Source organism: Meles meles, chromosome 18, assembly GCF_922984935.1.
Source record: "Meles meles chromosome 18, mMelMel3.1 paternal haplotype, whole genome shotgun sequence".
In the NCBI taxonomy this organism is placed as follows: Eukaryota; Metazoa; Chordata; class Mammalia; order Carnivora; family Mustelidae; genus Meles; species Meles meles.
Window position 1 is genome coordinate 41,978,270 of NC_060083.1, and position 18,354 is coordinate 41,996,623.

The 18,354-nt window shown below is 39.4% G+C and overlaps 1 protein-coding gene across 9 annotated transcripts in view; it reads left to right on the top strand.

The window, feature by feature from the left end:
- Positions 1-18,354, top strand: part of CDK12 (cyclin dependent kinase 12) — an 82,429-nt gene that overhangs the window by 12,220 nt on the left and 51,855 nt on the right. For all 9 annotated transcript variants that reach the window (XM_045984366.1, XM_045984367.1, XM_045984364.1 and 6 more), the window contains exons 3-6: positions 4,279-4,455; positions 6,086-6,225; positions 6,768-6,938; positions 12,010-12,199. In XM_045984366.1, coding sequence (XP_045840322.1) covers positions 4,279-4,455; positions 6,086-6,225; positions 6,768-6,938; positions 12,010-12,199 — 678 coding nt within the window. The remainder of the gene's footprint in view (positions 1-4,278; positions 4,456-6,085; positions 6,226-6,767; positions 6,939-12,009; positions 12,200-18,354) is intronic.

The following is an 18,354-nucleotide window of genomic DNA, read 5'->3' on the forward strand; positions in this document are numbered from 1 at the left end:
CAGATGCCCTGGGGATCGCCTGCTCTTAAGGAGATCATCTGTATACTCTTTTTATTTTTTATTTTATTTTTTATTTTTTTTTTTTTTTAAAGATTTTATTTATTTATTTGACAGAGAGAGATACAAGTAGGCAGAGAGGCAGGCAGAGAGAGTGAGAGGGAAGCAGGCTCCCTGCCGAGCAGAGAGCCCGATGCGGGACTCGATCCCAGGACCCCGAGATCATGACCTGAGCCGAAGGCAGCGGCTTAAACCACTGAGCCACCCAGGCGCCCCCTTTTTAAAAAAAGTTTTTAGATTTTGTTTATTTATTTGACAGAGAGGGAGCACAAGCAGGGGGAGTGGGACAGGGAGAAGCAGGCTTCCTGCTGAGAAGGGAGGCCATTGTGTGGGGGTAGATTCCAGGACCCTGGGATCATGACTTGAGCTGAAGGCAGATGCTTAATGACTGAGCCACCCAGGCACCCCTGTATACTCTATTTTAAAATTTCTGTTAAATGTGGCTCTTGACTGGCTCAGTCAGTAAATCATGCAACTCTCAATCTCTCAATTTCAGGGTCGTGAGTTCAAGTCCACATTGGGCATGGAGCCTACTTCAGATAAATAAAATAAAATTCCAGTTAACCACACAGGGTTTTTAAAATCTTTGTTTTCGGGGCACCTGCCTGGCTCAGTTGGTAGAGCATGCAACTCCTGATTTCAGGGTTGTGAGTTCAAGGCACACTTTGGGTTTAGGGCTTACTTTAAAAATAAATAAATAAAATCTCCACTTCTGATCCATTTTTTTGTGGCTTGGTTCATTTGGAGTTTATCAGACTTAGTAGAGTCTATATTATTCTTTAAGGCTTTATCTTGGGGCACCTGGGTAGCTCAGTTGGTTAAGCATCTGCCTTCAGCTCAGGTCATGATCCCAGGGTTGTGGGATCGAGCCCCAAGTCGTGCTCTTTGCTCAGCCAGGAGCCTGCTTCTCCCTCTCCCTCTGCCTGCTGCTCCCCTTGGTTGTGCTCTCTATCTCTGTCAAATAAATTTTAAAAAAAAAATCTTAAAGTGGGGGGCGCCTGGGTGGCTCAGTGGGTTAAAGCCTCTGCATTCGGCTCAGGTCATGGTCTCAGGGTCCTGGGATCGAGCCCCGCATCGGGCTCTCTGCTCAGCGGGGAGCCTGCTTCCTCCTCTCTCTCTGCCTGCCTTTCTGCCTACTTGTGATCTCTGTCTGTCAAATAAATAAATAAAATAAAAAAGACTTTAAATTATTGTGCTCTTATAGAAGAGAAAGGATCTGTGTGACCATTCAGATTTGATTTAGAATTTTGCAAATGGAATGCTTTGTTCTCTTTTTTTTTTTTTTTTAAAGATTTTATTTATTTATTTGACAGAGAGAAATCACAAGAGAGGCAGGCAGAGAGAGAGGAAGGGAAGCAGGCTCTCCGCTGAGCAGAGAGGCCGATGCGGGACTCGATCCCAGGATCCTGAGATCATGACCCAAGCTAAAGGCAGCAGCTTAACCCACTGAGCCACCCAGGCACCCCTTCGTTCTCATTTTTAATGTATACAACTCATTTTTATTTTTTTTTTAAGATTTTTTATTTATTTGACAGACAGAGGTCACAAGTAGGCAGAGAGGCAGGCAGAGAGAGAGAGAGAGGAGGAAGCAGGCAGAAAGGCAGAGGCTTTAAACCACTGAGGCACCCAGGCACCCCAGCAACTCAAATTTTTAATAGAAGTTTGTAAAAGTAAATCACTTTTTAAACAACGTGCTTTAAGGGGAAAAGGGTAAATGATCGTATTTAAAGTTGTTTATGCTATTGTGAAAAACATTAGGAAATCAGTCTTTTTAAATAGTTGTTATGTAAATTCATTTTCTTTATTAACAATAAAGACTTATTCGTGGTATTGATATTGTAGTACAGATTAAATCCCATAATCATAAAATCCAAGAGACTATACTGATTTTAAAATTTGAGCAGTTGTGGAGCTTGGCAACTTTTTTTGAAAGAAAATTATTATACATGAGCATTTATGCAACTACTCACCATATGTGAACCAAACTACAGGCATAAATGGGGAACCAGGAAATACTGACATTGGCAAGATCAGCTTTTCTTGGTACTGAATTCTCATAGTAATGACTTAGATGTTCAATATCTGCTCTCCAGTGTTAGATCACCTCTGTACCACATGTCCTCTGCACTGTACAGAGCTATGTTTTACTGAGTGCTGTATACCGAAGGCTAAAGGCTGTAATGTTAAGCATTGCAATTTTATGAGTCATCATTATTCCACGATGTTTGGTACATTGAAATTTGTTGAAATAGGATTTGACCTATATTCAATTTATATTCTCTAAACTGGTAGGATATAGCAAATACTCATGCTTTATGAAGTAAACATGCTAAACATGTAATTTTTCCCAGAAGCAATGTACATTTTCACAGTAGCAAACTGAACATGAACTTGTAAAGCCAACCTTGGAGAAAACAAGATCTAAATATAAAACATAGACTGAACTTACATGAAGTGATGGTGAGAAAATTGAGATATTTCAGTTCTAGTGAAGCATAACCAAGAAGTATTCTATTTCTGAAGCATGAAGAATTAAAATTTATAAAGAGTATTCTGATATTAGTAGTTGAAAAATTAGGAATTTTCATTCCCTGAATGTCTTAAAAATTGGGGAAGTTTTAAAAATCTAAATTGTGTCCTGCCTGGAGGTTTTCTGGGAACAGGCTTTCCCAGGGTAGAAAGATCTTAGTGCAGATTGTAATAATGTTTTGTATTCATCTCTATCAGTAACTGAACAAAAAGTTTCAGATGATCCTTTTGGACTCCGTTGACTACTTTAGTTCTGGTTGATATGGACAAACTAATCTAGATTCTATTCTGCCTAATTTACAAGAGATTAAAATGATGAAAATTGGTAGAAAGTTATACTTTTTGCGACTGTTTTCACATGCAATCTTTAATAAGACACATTGCAATGGATGGATCTTTATGGTTCTGTGGAAGTATTCATGAAAGAATACATGTTTTTATAATCACTTATAAAAAATGTGGAGGAAACGCCTTCTGTGGTTAGGATTCTCAGCTTGTTTTCAAGCTTCTGATACTGTGATAGACTAGAAAAGACTTATTATGTAGCATGGTTTTATTTGTAGGCATGCTTTAGTATGTTATCTTTTTTGAGGACATGCATAGCACAAAATCCTTTTTTATAAATAAGTTGAGATGCTTAAAAAATTGGATCTGAACACTGACTTTCCTACTGTATTTCAGAAAAGACATCCTTTCTCCCTGCCCCCTCACCTCCACCATTTTTTTGATTTTCATAAGAGGCCTGCTACCAACTGCTTTAATGATTCTGAAATAGTTTGTCAGACTCTTGACTAAGATTTTTATTTTATCTATTTATTGATTTTTTAAAATTGCCTTGGAAATGTGGGAAACCATTGCATTTCTTTTTTTTTTTTTTTTTTTTTTTTTAAGATTTTATTTATTATTTGACAGAGATAGGCACCATGAGAGAGGGAACACAAGCAAGGGGAGTGGGAGAGGGAGAAGCAGGCTTCCTGCTGAGCAGGGAGCCTGACATGGGGCTCGATCCCAGGACCCTGGGATCATGACCTGAGCCAAAGGCAGATGCTTAACATCTGAGCCACTCAGGCACCCCAACATTGTTGAACTTTGATTCCTTATGCTGGTTAAAATACGTAGAGTACGTTTGGTGACTCCATGACTTGCAGTGGTACTTTGGGAATTTAAGATAATTACTTCTGTATTTTATTTCATCTCAGTAAAATTCCAATAGGATCTTAAGAAAAACATTAAAAAGTTTGTCATAGGATGTACACGTAATATCCCCAATTTTTTATTTTATGTCCTATGGATTTCTTTTTGTGAAATCCAAGTTTTTTTTTTTATATATTTTATTTATTTATTTGACAGAGAGAGAGGTCACAAGTAGGCAGAGAGGTAGGCAGAAAGAGAGGGAGAAACAGGCTCCCCACTGAGCAGAGAGCCCGATGCAGGGCTCGATCCCAGGACCCTGAGACCATGACCTGAGCCCAAGGCAGAGGCTTAAACCACTGAGCCACCCAGGCGCCCCGAAATCCAAGTATTTTTGACTGTGATAAACTCCAGTTCCTTATGTTACATTACAGGGTTTTATCCCTTTAAAGTAAAATCTTTATAATCTTTTTAATAACCAGACATTATAAGCTTTAAAAAGTTTTATTTTCAAATTTTTAAGTAATGATGATCTTTTTCTTCTCTTCCTCTTTTGTTTAGTCCAAAAGAAACTCCACCTTCAAAACCTGTAAAGAAAGAGAAGGAACAAAGGCCGCGTCACTTACTCACGGACCTCCCTCTCCCTCCAGAACTTCCTGGTGGGGATCCATCTCCCCCAGACTCTCCAGAACCAAAGGCAGTTACACCACCTCAGCAACCATATAAAAAGAGACCAAAGTGAGTTTTTAGAGGGTATTTTATTTATTTTATTTTATTTTAGAGAGAATAAACGGGTGGGGGTAGCAGAAGGAGAAGGAGAGGAAGAGAACCTCCAGTAGACTCTGCACTGAGTGTGGAACCTGACTCGGGGCTCTATGACGTGAGATCACGACTTGAGGTGAAACAGAGTCTGACCCTTAACCAACCGAGCCACCCAGGTGCCCCTGGAGGGACCTATTCTTAATTATAGCTTCCTTCCTTCCTTTTGGGCCTAAATCTCATACTTTCTTCCACAACCTACACCAGTAGGATTATATAAAATTGGGCCTGATGTGTATAGATAAATTTTTAAAGATTTTATTTATTTGACAGAGAGAGAGAGATCACAAGTAGGCAGAGAGCAGGCGGGGGGGGGTGGGAGCAAGTTCCCGCTGAGCAGAGTCCGCTGCGGGGCTTGATCCCAGGACCCTATGGTCATGACCTGAGCTGAAGACAGATGCTTAACCCACTGAGCCACCCAGGTGCCTCCCCCTAATGTGTATATTTTATATTAATGGATAAACGCCTTTCTGGAAGACCTGTTCATCTGCACCCTCAGATACCTAGTGTTTTTAGAAAAGCAGCGATTTCTCAAATCCAGGTATACCATGAACATTGATCCCATGTGTCTTTTGAGTTTGATACTTAGAATATTAAAAAAGAAGAAAGCTCTTTTATTCAGGGTATATCAGTCATATATACATAAATAAAAAATTAATAGATGTGGGATATTTTTTTCTTAAACCACATAAATTGCCATGCCATAAATATAATAGAATCTGAGTTTGATTTTAGCTCAAATCTTTTGATTGTTAACATTCCTCTTTTTTTAAAAAAAAAACTAGACACCACACCCACTGTGGGGCTGAAACTCACGACCCTGAGATTAAGTCAGCCAGGCACCCCAGCATTCCTCTTTTAATAATAAAAATAGTTACCATTTATCGAGTACATATTATTGCCAAAGTTTTATATATATATTTTTATTCTTTAAAAAAAAATTTTTATTAACGTATAATGTAGTATTTGCCCCAGGGGTACAGGTCTGTGAATCATCAGGCTTACACATAGTAGCCCTATGATGTAGGAATTCTTTTTTTTTTTTTTTTAAAGATTTTATTTATTTATTTGACAGATAGAGATCACAAGTAGGGAGAGGCAGGCAGAGAGAGAGAGAGAAGAGGAAGCAGGCTCCCAGCCAAGCAGAGAGCCCGATGCGGGGCTCGATCCCAGGACCCTGGGATCATGACCTGAGCGAAAGGCAGAGGCTTTAACCCACTGAGCCACCCAGGCGCCCCTGATGTAGGAATTCTTTTCCCATTCAGTAGATAAGAAAGTAAGCAGCACATCTATTATTTAATCCTATGCCTTCCTGAAGCAAAAATCTGTCTTAGCCACTGTGAGAGACCATTTATTTCATTTCTTTATATCATTTCATTATATCATTTGATTCCTGCCTTTTTAACAAAGAAATTCATAGAAGATTTATGGGTCATAGAATCATCATAAAAGAATTCTATTTTCTCCTTTGAATAGACTTAAGTTTTTAAAATAATTTTTTTTGGTTTGTCTTGGGGGGGCTCTTTTTTTTTTTTGCCTTTTTTTTTAGAATTTGTTGTCCTCGTTATGGAGAAAGAAGACAAACAGAAAGTGACTGGGGAAAACGCTGTGTAGATAAGTTCGACATTATTGGGATTATTGGAGAGGGAACCTATGGCCAAGTATATAAAGCAAAGGACAAAGACACAGGTAAATATTGCCACAAAATTCTAGATGTCAGAAGTTTAAAAATATTGCAGTCCCAATGCTAAAGTAGACTTAGCAAAAGTAAATTTCGAGTTCTAATTTGGTTTCTAAAAGTTACTAAAAGACTAAAATTTTCCAAAAGAATTGTATTATTATTACTGTTTAAAAACCTTCCTCTTTACCTATTGTCCATTGTTAATATTTTATAATAAGCTTGCTGGGAATTTAAGAGAGTAGAAATAAAATTTATAGGTTGCTCTTTGGTAGGGGTTAGTCCTTAAAGATAAGAAGAAGTAGTTGGATTTTTGTCATATTTTAATAATTCAAAATTTTTAGGCCTAGCTGAATACTGAATTAAGAAATACAAGTCTTTTTAAAAAAATGGCAAGAAAGGGAACATGGGGTTTGGTTTTGTTTTTTGAGGTATAAAAGTATCTGGCATATAGCATTAAAGTAAGCTAAATCTGTCAGAGCAACTCTGGGCATATACTGGCTGGCCAAAAAGTGCTAATTGATAATGTAATAGTTTGAATTTGTTGTAACAGGAGAGCTAGTGGCCCTGAAGAAGGTGAGACTGGACAATGAGAAGGAGGGCTTCCCAATCACAGCCATTCGTGAGATCAAAATCCTTCGTCAGCTAATCCACCGAAGTGTTGTTAACATGAAGGAAATTGTTACGGATAAACAGGATGCACTGGATTTCAAGAAGGACAAAGGTACTAGCAAGGAGTCATGTTTCTACAGGGTAGATTGGTACATCTTATTTTTTTCTCTTAGCTTGTTTGCCTATTTGACCAACTTCTTAATCCATACTGGAGTGAAGATGTTAGTTTTGAAGTCTCTCTCTCTCTTTTTTTTTTTACATATTATAATAATAGTAATGGAAATTAAACCCAGCTTTATCAGTTACTCTCTCTTTTTTTTTTTTTTAAGATTTTATTTATTTATTTGACAGACAGAGATCTTAAGTAGGCAGAGAGGCAGGCAGAGAGAGAGGGGGAAGCAGGCTTCCTGCTGAGCAGAGAGCCTGATGCGGGGCTCGATCCCAGGACCTGGGATCATGACCTGAGCCGAAGGCAGAGGCCTTAACCCACTGAGCCACCTAGGTGCCCCTCTCTTTTTATTTTTTCAGTAGGCTCCCTGTCTAGCATGGAGCCCAGCATGGGCCTTGAACTCATGACTCTGAGATCAAGACCTGAGCTAAGATCAGGTGTCGGATACTTAACCGACTGTCACCCACATGCCCATAGTTACTCTCATTTTTACATCATCCCTCCTGGTTATTTTTTATAATGCATCCATATTTTTACATAGTTTTGCACTTACACAGTTTAGAATTCAAAGCAGATATTTCTAAAACAATCTTCAGATCACATACTGGTTTGTTTTCCTGGATTTGTAACTTTTGTCTCTTTGGGGGATAAAATTGTTCATTCATACTTATGTTTGAAGTAGTCTATATATGTCATTCAACCTACCTTTATTAAGGCAAATCTGAAGATTTCTTTTATGAAGAAATGACATCTGTGAATATAGTCTGGAATGTTAAGAGAGAGTACAATTGAAGTACGTAAAATTAGGGAGGTAATGGATAAAGTTAAGCTGGGCTTATTTATAAACCCTTAAAGGTATTAGCACTAGGAGAGTAGCACTTCTCAAGTTTGGTAGAAGTAGTTTTTGTTTGTTTTTAACTTTATTAAATGGTAGAAGTAGTTGTAAGGAAATGAAAAATTCTGCTTATATAACAGTAGTTAGATAAATTTATGGATGTTAGACCAGTATAGAATTAAGAATACTGGTATTCTGGTAGATTGGGTGTGTCAACTTCTTTTGATTATAAGAATAGTAAAATGTGTAGGTAGTTTCTTTAAGAATAAACAAGAATATGTTAATTGGTTTCTTCTGGAGTAGAGTTTAATTTTCCTTTCTTGTTCTATACTGTTTAGTTTACCATGTACTGTTTAAATTCTTTTTAAAAAAATCATAAAATAATAAAAGAGTGAATAAATGGATGTGATGCATACCCATTGTGGTAAAATAAAAATGTGGAAGGGTAAGAAAAAGAAAATGGCAATCATTTCTCTCCCACTCCATCCCAGTTTACCACCATCTATAGAAAACCACTATAGTATTAGGATTTTGATGTATTTCTAAGTATTCCAAATATGTTATATTGATTTTAGCATAACTGAGACCAAAGTGTATTTAGTGCTTTATAACTGATTGTAAGTCATTTCCCGTGTCATTAATGTGTTTTAATGACTGCATAAGGCTAGATGAATCTACATTTACTTCATCAGTCTCTCTTGAGCAGTTAGTTGCCCGTTTATTTTATTTATTATTTTTTTAAAAGACTTATTTATTTTTTAAGATTTTATTTATTTGATAGCAAAATCACAAGTAGGCAGAGAGGCAGGCAGAGAGAAAGGGGGAAGCAGGCTCCCTGCTGAGCAGAGGAGCTCAGTCCCAGGACTCTGAGACCATTACCTCAGCCGAAGGCAGAGGCTTAACCCACTGAGCCACCCAGGTACCCCAAGATTGATTGATTGATTTTTTAAAAGATTTTATTTATTTATTTGACAGAGCAAGAAAGATCACAAGTAGGCAGAGAGGCAGGTAGAGAGAGAGGGGGGAAGCAGGTTCCCTGCTGAACAGAGAGCCCTATGTGGGGCTTGATCCCAGGACCCTGAGATCATGATCTGAGCCGAAGGCAGAAGCTTAACCCACTGAGCCATCTAGGCGCCCCCCTCCCCCCCCCCGGTTTATTTTTAGTGAGAGAGTACATTTGCATGAGTGGAGGGAGAGGCAGAGAGATTCTTTTTTTTTTTTTAAAGATTTATTTATTTGACAGACAGAGATTACAAGTAGGCAGAGAGGCAGGCAGAGAGAGAGAGAGGAGGAAGCAGGCTCCCCGTGGAGCAGAGAGCCCGATGCGGGGCTTGATCCCAGGACCCTGGGACCACGACCCGAGCTGAAGGCAGAGGCTTTTACCCGCTGAGCCACCCAGGGGCCCCTAGGCAGAGAGATTCTTTATCTCAAGCAGACTCCTTGCTGAGCATGGAGCCCAACTCAGGGCTCAGTCTCATGACCCTGAGGTCATGATCTGAGCCAAAATCAAGAGTCAGACGCTTAACTTAGCCACCCTGGTACTATTACTACTGTTTTGTTTTTTTTTAAGCAAGCTCTTTGCCCAGTGTGGGGCTTGAATTCATGACACCAAGGTCAAGAGTGACATGTTCTAGCGACTGAGCCAGCCAGATGCCCCAATTAGTTACTAGTTTAAAAAATGTAATAGTTCTGCATTGAACATTTTTGGTCATAAATCTTTGTGTTTTGATTTATTAATATAGGTTCTTAGAAGTAGAATTATTTGGTGGAATGGATTTTTTATATTTAATATTAGATTGCTTTTAAGATAGTAATTATTTATGCCCACCTGTGAGTGCCCATTCCACTTTATCCTCCCTAAGATTGAGTACATCTTTTTTTTTTTTTTTTTTTAAAGATTTATTTATTTATTTATTTGACAGAGAGATCACAAGTAGGCAGATAGGCAGGCAGAGAGAGAGGAGGAAGCAGGCTCCCCGCGGAGCAGAGAGCCCGACGCGGGGCTCGATCCCAGGACCCCGAGACCACGACCCGAGCCGAAGGCAGCGGCCCAATCCACTGAGCCACCCAGGCGCCCCGAGTACATCTTTTTAAAAAATTGTCATTTCAGAGGTGCCTGGGTGGCTTGGTAGTTAAGCATCTGCCTTTGGCTCAGGTCATGATCCCAGGGTCCTGGGATCGAGCCCTGCGTTGGGCTCCCTGCTCAGCGGGGAGCCTGCTTTTTCCTCTTCTGCTGCTGCTTCCCTACTTGTGCTCTCTCCCTCTATCAAATGAATAAATAAAATCTTTCAAAAAATAAAATATATTTTAAAAAAAGTAAATTGTCATTTCGATAGGTGGAATATAATGTCATTATTTTGGATTATATTCCTTCTGTTACTCTGAGTTCTTTTCCATGTTTATCATGTTTACCAGCTTAAACATGTTAAACATGTTTCCATGTTGATCAGCTTCATTTATTGTCTCTTCTTTGAGTTGTCCTTTTGTGTCCTATTTCTACTTATCTTTTGCAGTTGGGTGTTTTTCTTATTAATTTGTGTGAGCTCTTGACTAAATCTAAGATATTCCTTTAATGCAGTGTTTCTTAAGTTTTGGGGAGTTATGGACCTCTTTAAACATCCTATGGATCCATACTTTAAAAAAATAAGTTCAAAATGTTGCATATTATGTGTTTAAAATATTGCATACTCTTTCAGGGAGTTCAAAGAATCCTTGAAGCCTGCCCTCTAGATTAAGAATCCTTGCCCTTGGGGCACCTGGGTGGCTCATTGGGTTAAAGCCTCTGCCTTCAGCTCAGGTCATGATCCCAAGGGTCCTGGGATTGAGCCCCACATCAGGCTCTCTGCTCAGTGGGGAGCCTGCTTCCTCCTCTCTCTCTGCCTGCCTCTCTGCCTACTTGTGATTTCTGTCTGTCAAATAAATAAATAAAATCTTTAAAAAAAAAAGAATCCTTGCCCTTATGCTGGTAGGAGACAGAATTTTAGACTGGATAGATAATTGTCTAACCTAGGTTTAAAACTGCTTATGTACAATATTTGTCTTTGTCATATGCCCTGCTAAAGTGGACGAGATCGGGCGCGTTCAGGGTGGTATGGCCGTAGACGTGCCCTGCTAAAGTGGAAAGACAGCATGGATTTCAGATTTTTTACAATTCTCTTAGCATACTTATCCTTTTATCTAATTTTTTTTTATACAGATTTTATTTATTCGAGAGAGAGAGAGTATAAGAGGGGAGAAGGTCAGAGGGAGAAAGCAGACTCCCCATGGAGCTGGGAGCCCTATGTGGGACTTGATCCCAGGATTCCAGGATCATGACCTGAGCCAAAGGCAGTTGCTTAACGAGCTGAGCCACCCAGACACCCCTTTTATCTACTTCTAAATTTAAGGAGTTTAATTAGAAGGTTCACCTTTCTTTCAGTTCTTTTTCTTGTTTTTAAAAGATTTTTTTTATTTATTTGACAGACAGATCACATTCAAGTAGAGAAGCAGGCAAAGAGAGAGGAGGAAGGAGGCTCCCCGCTGAGCAGAGAGCCCGATAAGGGGCTCGATTGCCAATATGGAGCTTGATAGCCCGATGCAGGGCTTGATCCTAGGACCCTGGGATCACGACCTAAGCCAAAGGCAGAGGCTTTAACCCACTGAGCCACCCAGGCACCACTCAATTCTTAAATATTATGAATTTCACCAGTAATTTTTACTGTCTATTCTGTGCTATCCCTGACATATTATGTGAGTCCTATTAAATATAACTGAGGTAAAGACTTATACAGAAGTAGCCGTAGACAATAATGGCATAGTAACAAATGGGCATAGTTATAACAAAACTTTATTTTACAGTGACAAACAGCAGCCTAGAATTGGCCTAAGGCCTATAATTTGCCAACTGACTTAGATCATAGAAGACTAGTAGTACAACTTGATCAGGCAGTTTTTCTCCTCAAGTAAATAGTCCAAAGAGCATTGGGTTAAAAGTCAGAAGATTAATTAAAATAGTATTTCTGTTATTTATTATTAGAAAGGGCAAGTTATTCAAGTTCTCCGAGTTTCTTCATTTATAAAATTAAGTGGTTGTTTCAGAGAGCCTTATGGTGCACTCCAAAATTATATTAAAATTTGAGGCATTGTCATTTCAGTGTCCTTTTCCTCTTGTTTTTAATTTTCTTTTTCATTTTTGTATAGGTGCCTTTTACCTTGTATTTGAGTATATGGACCATGACTTAATGGGACTGCTAGAATCTGGTCTGGTACACTTTTCTGAGGACCATATCAAGTCATTCATGAAACAGCTAATGGAAGGATTGGATTACTGTCACAAAAAGAATTTCCTGCATCGGGATATTAAGTGTTCTAACATTTTGCTGAACAACAGGTAACGTAGTAACCAAATAAGGTTAACCATTTTCTCCCTCTCTTCTGACCCAGTTAGTTTCAGCTGGCTAGTTGGGGTTATAGGTAGACCCAGTGATGCAGTTTTTTGCATTTACATACATCTGATGATTGTACTATAGGAACATCTTACGATAGGGTTTCTCTTATAAGCAAAGTCTTCAGACTCGTTGTTGGTAAGGAATTAACAGAGGTAGGATTGTAAAGGTTTTTTTTTTAATATTTTATTTATTTATTTGACAGACAGAAATCACAAGTAGGCAGAGAGGCAGGTAGAGGTGGGGGGAGGCAGGCTCCCTGCTGAGCAGAGAGCCCATGTGGGGCTCGATCCCAGGACCCTGGGGATCATGACCTGAGCTGAAGGTGGAGGCTTTAACCCACTGAGCCACCCAGCTGCCCCTGTAAAGGTTTTTTAATTGCAAACATTTTATGAAATCACTCACATCCTACAGGAATATTCAGAGAGCTTTTTGCCATAGTTAGTAAATATTATTGTGGTTCTTGGCAAATTAAAACACACATTGAGTTCTCAGTGAAATTCTCCCTTATTTAAGTGGGGAGAAACATGCCTGCTCTTGAGACTTTCTCTGTTATCAAATTTCAGAGTAAACACAGGTGTAGCTGGTGGTTGACCTTTCTGCCAAGCACTTACTCCCAAGTCTGATACTATTGAAGTTAACCGGTGTTTGGTTCTTTAGGTAACTGGGCTGTTTATAGCCATCTTTGTCTGATTTACCCATTTTTTTTTATACATTTCCGTTCAGTTATATTTAACAACTACTACTATCTGCATAGAGTTATAGAATAATTATGACTTATTTCTCATCTTTATGGACTGATGTAACCAACTACACAGAGTTGCCCAGGGACTGTCCTGGTTTTACTTATTTAAGTTTGGGTGTTTTTTTTTTTTTTTTTTTTTTTTAGAGAGCAGGCAACCAGGGAGAGGGAAAGGCAGAGAGAGAATCTTAAGCAGGCTCCATTCCCAGCGCTGAGCCCAATATGGGGCTCAGTCTCACACACTTAGGTCAGAATCTGAGCTGAAATCAGGAGTCTTATACTTAACTGACTGAGCCACCCAGGTGCCCCTAAAGATTATTTATTTATTTATTAAATTTTTTAAAAAAGTTTTTATTTATTTATTTGACACAGAGATCACAAGGCAGCGCAGCAGGCGTAGAGAGGGGTAGCAGGCTGAGCAGAGAGCCTGATGTGGGGCTTGATCCCAGGACCCTGAAACCATGACCTGAGCTGAAGGCAGAAGCTTAACCCTCTGAGCCACCCAGGCACCCCAAGATTTTTTTTTTTTTTTTAAGATTTCATCTATTTATTTGACAGAGACACACCGAGAGGGGGAACATAAGCATGGGCGGTGGGAGAGGGAGAAGCAGGCTTCCCGCTGAGCCGGGAGCCCAATGTGGGACTCAATTCCAGGACCCTGGGATCACGACCTGAGCCAAAGGCAGCTGCTCAATGTCTGAGCCATGCAGGCACCCCAGATTTTTTATTTTTAAGTAACCTCAACACCCAATGTGAGACTCAAACCCAGGACCCCATGATTAAGTTACATGCTCCACCAAGTTAGCCAGCTGGGTACCCGTGTCCTAGTTTTAGCACTGGAGGTCTCACATGGGATAGTTGGTCACTAGAAAGCTTAGAGTTTAATAGGAGAGCTAAACAAATAAATCACTCAATCCAGTAAATATTTATTAAGCACTCCTCCCCCCGCACACGTTTTTTAAGTAATGTCTAATTAAGTAATGTCTTAACCCCAAGATCAGGAGTTGCATCTCTACCCATTGAGCCAGCCAAGTGCCCTTAAGCCCCAACCATCCCTACCTTTTTTTTTTTTTTCCTTGAATCTGGGAGCATCTGGGAAGATGCAATTTTGATGAGTAAATAGGAATTTATCAGAAAGACATACAACAGAGGGTTAAATTTCTAAGTAAAAGAAATTACATGGGCAAAATCACATAAAGTTAACATGTAGTATCTGGGAAAAATGTAAACAGGTAAATATTACTGGAGCAAGAAGAGTGAAGCACATAATGATGAGATGAAGCTGGATAGTTGCAAGGAGCCAATTTAAGGATCTTGTATATCTTGCTAAGGAGCTTACACTGTCTGTAGGTGAAAGCCATTGAGTGGTGCTGGTTTGGTTCATTTTTTGTTTTTAAATTATACACTTAGGGGCACCTGGGTGTTTCAGTCAGTTGGGGATCCGACTCTTGTTTTCAGCTCAGGTCATGATCTCAGGGTGGTGAGATCGAGCCCTGTATCTGGCTCTGTGCTCAGGGTGTAGTCAGCTTGAGATTCTCTTCCCTGGTCTTCTCCCTGCTTGCTTGTTCACTCTCTCAAAAAATAAATTATACTTTTTTATAACTTGTATTTTAAAATTACACAGTTACTGCATTATTTTAAATTATTTTCTATGATGTATATAATTATTACATATTGTCATACTTAAAATACTTTGTGAGACAAAACATGATGGTAAAAGATTATCCTGTCAGTATCTCTGTACCCACAATTTTCATTAGAGCCTGGTTTGGTTAATCTACGTTCATAGTAATAATGCTTCAAGAACTTAATGATGGCTATCGTCTTGCAGCATTTTGGACTATAGCATATACTTGTCTTGGTTCCTTTTGCTTCTCTAAGGGGAATGTCTCAGGTCAGAATAAACTGCAGTCCTGTTTGGTGACCTTTCTGTTAGGTCAGGCCCCCCTCCCTGTCTTCCCATATTCAGGAAGCTGATGAGGTTCTAGACTAAACTGAACTTCCTCTTCAGGTTGCTAAGCAGGATGCAGGAGTCTTATGATTTAATCTGATCCATTCAGCCTTTGCTCTTGCCTGTTTGGCTCTGTTTACATAGAGAATTTGGGGTGAGTTGACCTGGAGAAAATGGTAAGGAGCCCTCACCTGGACAAGGAAGTGAAGGCAGTTGATGAGAGAGGGAGGAAAGCAGAGCTGGACTCCATGATGTTCATTATATCTTCCTTACACAAACGTAAATGAGACCAAGTCATTTTAGGTGGTGGAGAGACACAATTAGTCTTCTCTTTTAGAAAAATCACTAAATGGTCATTATAATACGGTATAGACTAGAGGCAGGGAGACCTATTAAGAATATGGTAAGAAATTGTCAGTGTTTCAACTAACCAAGGCCTTTCTAATAAAGATGGACAGGATCAACTTTGTGGATCAGTAGACTTTGGTGAGTAAATGAGTGGTAGAAAATGAATGAGAGTACTTTAATAAAACAGATTTCTGACTCAAGAAAATAACTAGATGGGTAACATAATGATCAATATAGGTAATGTAAAAGGAAAAGCAGGACAGGTGAGTGAAGAGTAAATCCCTTTTGGATATGGCTGTTGCATATCCAGGGTAGTGATATCTAATAGGCACATGGTCACATTGAAGTTCCAGACTAGCAGTATAGTTTAGGAGTTACAGCAGAGAAAAGGTGTCAGAAGATGGAACCCAAGGGAATGGTCAGAAAGATACAGGGAAAATGAGGAAATATCATGAACATAAAATAGGCAGGTTTAGGAGCACCTGGGTGGCTTAGTTGGTTGAGCATCCAACTCTTGGTTTTGACTCACGTCAGGATCTCAGGATCCTGAGATTGAGCCTGGTGTCTGGCTCCTGTGGCACTCAATGCAGAGTCTGGTTGAGATTCCCTCCCTTTGCTCCCTGTCACACTCACTCTCACTCTCACTCTCTCTCTCTCTGTGTCAAATAAATAAAGAAATCTTAAAAAAAAAAAAAAAAAGGTTTAAGAAGGGATAGTCATATATATCAGGTGATGCAGCCAGGTGATAAGACCAGAGAAGGAATCTGAAAATTAAAAGGTCAGCATTGACACTGTGTGGTAAGTTGGTGAGTAGCACAGCTAATGGGAAGGTGATGGTAGGTGTGTCTTTAATTTTTACTATTTATTTATTTATTTATTTATTTATTTATTTATTTGAGTTTATATGCATTTATTTGACAGAGAGTGAGAGAGGGAACACAAGCAGGAGGAGAGGGCAAGGGAGAAGCAGGCTTCTTGCTGAGTAGGGAACCTGGTGTGGACCTTGATCCCAGGACTCTGGGATCATGACCTGAGCTGAAGGCAGACGCTTAATGACTGAGCCACCTACGCGCCCTACTTTGTATTTTTTAAGGATGCAGAGGTTTGAGCATATTTAAATACTAAGGGAAAAGAAAATCAGTAGGGAGAAATTGAAGATTCAAGAAAGAACCAAAAAAATAATTAATTAAAAATTTAAAAAAAGAACAAAAATAAAGGATCAGGGTTCTAGAGGAGATGGAATCAAGGTCACAGGTTGTAGTGGCCACAATTATAGGTATTGATTATCCTTGAACAAGAGAAATTGACACACTTCCTGTAATTGAAAAGAAGAAAGGTTATATATGTGTATATATATATTTTAATAAGGCCTCCTTTTTTTTTAAGATTTTAGAGAGAGATCACAAGTAGGCAGAGCAGCAGGCTCTGCTGAGCAGAGAGCCTGCTGCGGACCTCTATCCCAGGATCCTGAGATCATGACCCAGGCCAAAGGCAGAGGCTTAACCCACTGAGACACCCAGGCACCCCCTATATATGTGTATATTTTAAAGATTTTATTTATTTATTTGAGCGAGAACACAGAGGGAGAGAGAGGGAGAAGCTGACTCCCCGCTGAGCAGAGAGGCCCAATGCTGGGCTTGATCCCAGGACCCCGAATTTACCACCTGAGCCAAGGGTATACACTTAACTGAGCCACCCAGGCCCTCCAAAAGGAAAGTTATAGATGCAATTAAGGTTATATGGGTAAAAGGATGTCAAGTAGCTCCCACCTGATGATTTCTGTTTTTTTTTTTTTTAATTTCCTTTTTTTTTTAAAATTTAAGACTTTATTTATTTATTTGAGAGAGAGAGACAGAGATATCAAGAGAGCATGAATGGGGAGGAGAGAGAGAAGCTGCCAGTTGCAGAGCCAGATCCCAGGACCCTGGGATCTTGACCTGAGCCAAAGGCAGATACTTTACTGACTGGGCCACCCAAATGTGTTACGACTTCTCTTTTTAATGAAGGAGGTCATTTACTGGAGATAAGAGGGTAGATTACAAAATACGCTAGGTGCTTGATGATATTTAGGTCTAGCCTAACTTTCTGTAACTATGTATCTTTTGCCATTTTAACTTTTAGTCCTATGTGCTTTCAGGCTTGGATCATCTCAGGTTCTTAAGAGTGAGGATGCTGAGAAATTTGAGGAACTCTTTATGTCTCATTATAGGGCTCAAGTCAGCTAGTCCTTTTCTTTTTGCTTTTCTTAGAATTTGCTTGTAAATTGAACTTAAAAAATGACATGATGTTTGGGGCAAGTGAATAAGGTGCCCAATGATCTTTACTAGGAATAATAAGGGTTGGTTTAATTTAAAATTGTATAGCCAGTAGTTACTTTGTATTTATTTATTTATTTAAGATTTTATTTATTTATTTGAGAGAGAGAACATGAGCGTAGGGGAAGAGAAAGGGAGAGGGAGAAGCAGATTCTCCGATGAGTGGGAGCCCGATGTGGGGCTCAGTCCCAGGACGCTGAGATTATGACCTGAGCCAAAGGCAGACACTTAATCAACTGAGTCACCAAGTGCCCCAAATTACTTTGTTTTAATATTTTGTCCCATTGCTCATAATTTGAGGAGCACCTAGCATAGCCTTTTTTTTTTTTTCTCCCCCTACTGTTTCACTTTTCTATCCAATCTCAGCTATCCCTAGTACCTTTAAAAGAGTGAACTGGCTTTTCATTACCTAAGAAGTTACACAAGCAATAAATGTGAAAAATTTAGATAAATATGATTAATCCAGAATAATTAATAGTTTAAAAAGTTTTCTGACATTTTACGTTATACTTATTAAAGTATCACTTGACATCACTGTCAAGGACAGAATGCTTAGGAGAGTGAAACTTATGTGTGATCCCTTTAAGGGCATGGTTCTCAAAAGTGTGGTTCTCCAGGGATACCTAGCTGGCTCAGTTGGTTAAGTATCTGCATTCAGCTCGGGTCTTGATCCCTGGGTCCTGGGATCCCCGCATTGGGCTCTTTGCTGGGCAGGGAGTCTGGTTCTCCTCCTCCTACTGCCTG